Source organism: Cariama cristata, unplaced genomic scaffold (assembly GCF_000690535.1).
Source record: "Cariama cristata isolate BGI_N322 unplaced genomic scaffold, ASM69053v1 scaffold31829, whole genome shotgun sequence".
Classification (NCBI taxonomy): Eukaryota; Metazoa; Chordata; class Aves; order Cariamiformes; family Cariamidae; genus Cariama; species Cariama cristata.
In genome coordinates this window covers 34,706-37,140 of record NW_009636918.1, presented here as the reverse complement: position 1 = coordinate 37,140, position 2,435 = coordinate 34,706, and the positions used below count along the sequence as shown (strand labels likewise).

Sequence of the window (2,435 nt, the reverse complement as noted above, 5' to 3'; positions counted from 1 at the left end):
AAGAACTGCTTCGGAGCTAGTGGACTCTGGGCTTTCGGGGGGGGGGGAGGTGCAGGCAAAGACTAGGAAAATCCCCTCCTGAAATAGGAGAGGAGACATGGAGACATTGATGGAAGAAACTCTTTATTCCCTGAGACAAATGGGACAAAGATGTCTTACTTTCTGTCATACCACTCCAGTGATGCTACTGAAAGGGCAGGTCTATTTAAGCAAGTGCTAGCTTGCTGCCTAAGCTGTTCTGTTGAACTAGCTTAGGGTGTGTGCTCTAACTATGCTAATCAATATTCTCTAAACTACATTTCTTGGCAAAAATGACTTGGAAATACCTTTTGGTACCTGGGAAGCATGTAGGCTCTGAATCTCAAAGCTTCTGAGCAGTTAAATCAAAGTTCACTATGCCTTGTACTGTTTGCTCAGTGCTCCTGGGATCAATTAATGCCCAAAACTGGTCCCAGCTGTACCTAGCAGTGGTCACAGTGTAGTGGTGCTTGGGCAGCTGTGTCCCAGGTGTCAGAGAGAAGTGCTGTAATGCCAGATCTTGAGTTTGAAGATGTATGGTAAAGGTATCAAAGCTGCCTTGCAGCAGGCAGCAGAGGGCTCCAAGGCTACAGCCTGTATGTGAAGCAAGCCAGAGCAATCTTTCTGCCTTCTCCCTTCTGTGACCAGATGCACTGGGTCTGGGATGGAGTTAACTTGCCTCATAGCAGCCTACATGGTGCTATGCTTTTGGACTTGTGGCTAAAACAGTGTTGATAGCTAGAACATAGGTGTGTTATTTGCTGAATAGTGCTTATGCAGTATCAAGGCTTTTTCTCCTCACTCTGCTATTTCTCAACCCTAAGTGAGCAGGCATGGGGTAGGCTAGAAGCTGAGGTAGCACAGCTGGGACAGCTGACCCAAATTGGCCAAAGGGATATTCCATGCTGTATGATGTCATGCTCAGCAATAAACACTGCAGGATTTTTGTCTTCCAATGAAGCTGATGCTCAGACTGGCTGGGCATCAGGCCGCTTGTGGGAGTGGCGTGGGTGATTTGCTTTTGCGTCACTTGTACTTTGGTTTTGTTCTTCTCTCTCTCCTTCACTTATCAAACTGTCTTTATCTTTCTAACCACAGGTTTTCTTGCTTCTGCTCTTTCTATTCTCTCCCCACCCTGCTGGTGCAGGGAAGGAGGAGTGAGGAAGTGGGTGTGTGGGTGCTTAGCTGCTGGCTGTGGTCATTGCACCACAGCATGGTATCACCTGTCTACAGATACTGCCTGAGTGATTCCATGCTGTATCCAATTCTTTCTAGGTGTACCTGCACTGCAGTGCTTCAGTGTGCCACCGGTCTGTACAGGAGTCTTGCACCATCACTTGTCCTGCTAGAGCCAGTAAGTGTCCTAGCGTTCGTGCTTCCCCATCCAAAGGGAGGCAACAAGGATCTAGCCTCCAAGCTGGGGGCTAGGGGCACGTGTAGGTTATGGACTAGTTCCCTCAAGCTATGGACAGCTTGACAAGGCATTTCCTGTTCATTTCCACTGAGAAAGGGCTCTTGCCCTTATGCCAAAAAGGCAGAGGTCTTCATAGGCTTAATTCTGTGTTGACTTACCTGGAAGGCTTGGCCTTCAGAGCTTCTCATGTGTTGAGGAGCTGACCTAGACAAAGTTTGCTGACCTTCAGGGCTATAGATCTTCTAACCTAAATCCTTCATATTGCTCTGTAGGGGGTAAAAGGAGTGCTGAGCATCCCCTTCAGGATCGTGCTTCTCATGTGTCCAGTGAAGGCCCTGTGATTTTCCTCCAGGATGAGCTAAAATGGGACCCAGCTAAGGATGGTCTTGGTAAGCGTGCCAGCCCAGCGTAGCCAGGCTGGGGAAGGGGGCTAGTCAAAGTCTTTCCTGCAGAAAGACTGAGCCCCCCTCACTGGGGGGGTGTTAACTGGAGCCTCTGTCCCTCCACAGGAGCAGCTGTGCCTGCTGCAGCCCTCTGGACTCTGGGGTTTGCTGCTGTGGCAACTGGGGCAGCTCTGTGTGCGGTGCTTGTGGCTGCTGTGCTGTGGCAAAGGAAGGTGGCTGTAATGCATGAAATCAATGTATTGCAATAAAGTGGCTGTCAAACCCACTTGGTTTGTGGGGGACTCCTCCCTGGCTCAGAGCATATGGGGTTGAACAGGAGTGTGTCTTGGACCTGGCTGTAAGCCTGTGTTTGCAAGACAAAAATTATCCTGATGGCTGAGAGAGCTTTCTAAATGCCGTTTCTCTGAATACATCTCACTTTCTGGCTATTATTCTGCTCTGGGATTAGTGTTAACTGCTTGCTGCTTTCAAGAGGGGGCCCTTGTCACAGCCTGGGCTGCTGGGAAGATGCAGACAGACAGGAGTGATGCTGGGTGGTGTCTGCATTTCTGTCAGTGGCTAAGGTGGCTTTCAAAAGCATTTATCTTGGCTCCACAAAC

At 49.4% G+C, this 2,435-nt stretch overlaps 1 protein-coding gene across 1 annotated transcript in view; it reads left to right on the top strand.

The window, feature by feature from the left end:
* Window positions 1-2,084, top strand: part of ZP4 (zona pellucida glycoprotein 4) — a 5,675-nt gene extending 3,591 nt beyond the window's left edge. The window contains exons 10-12 of the mRNA XM_009708104.1: window positions 1,294-1,372; window positions 1,705-1,815; window positions 1,948-2,084. Of these exons, the coding sequence (XP_009706406.1) occupies window positions 1,294-1,372; window positions 1,705-1,815; window positions 1,948-2,084 (327 nt within the window). The remainder of the gene's footprint in view (window positions 1-1,293; window positions 1,373-1,704; window positions 1,816-1,947) is intronic.
* Window positions 2,085-2,435: the final 351 nt, after the last annotated feature.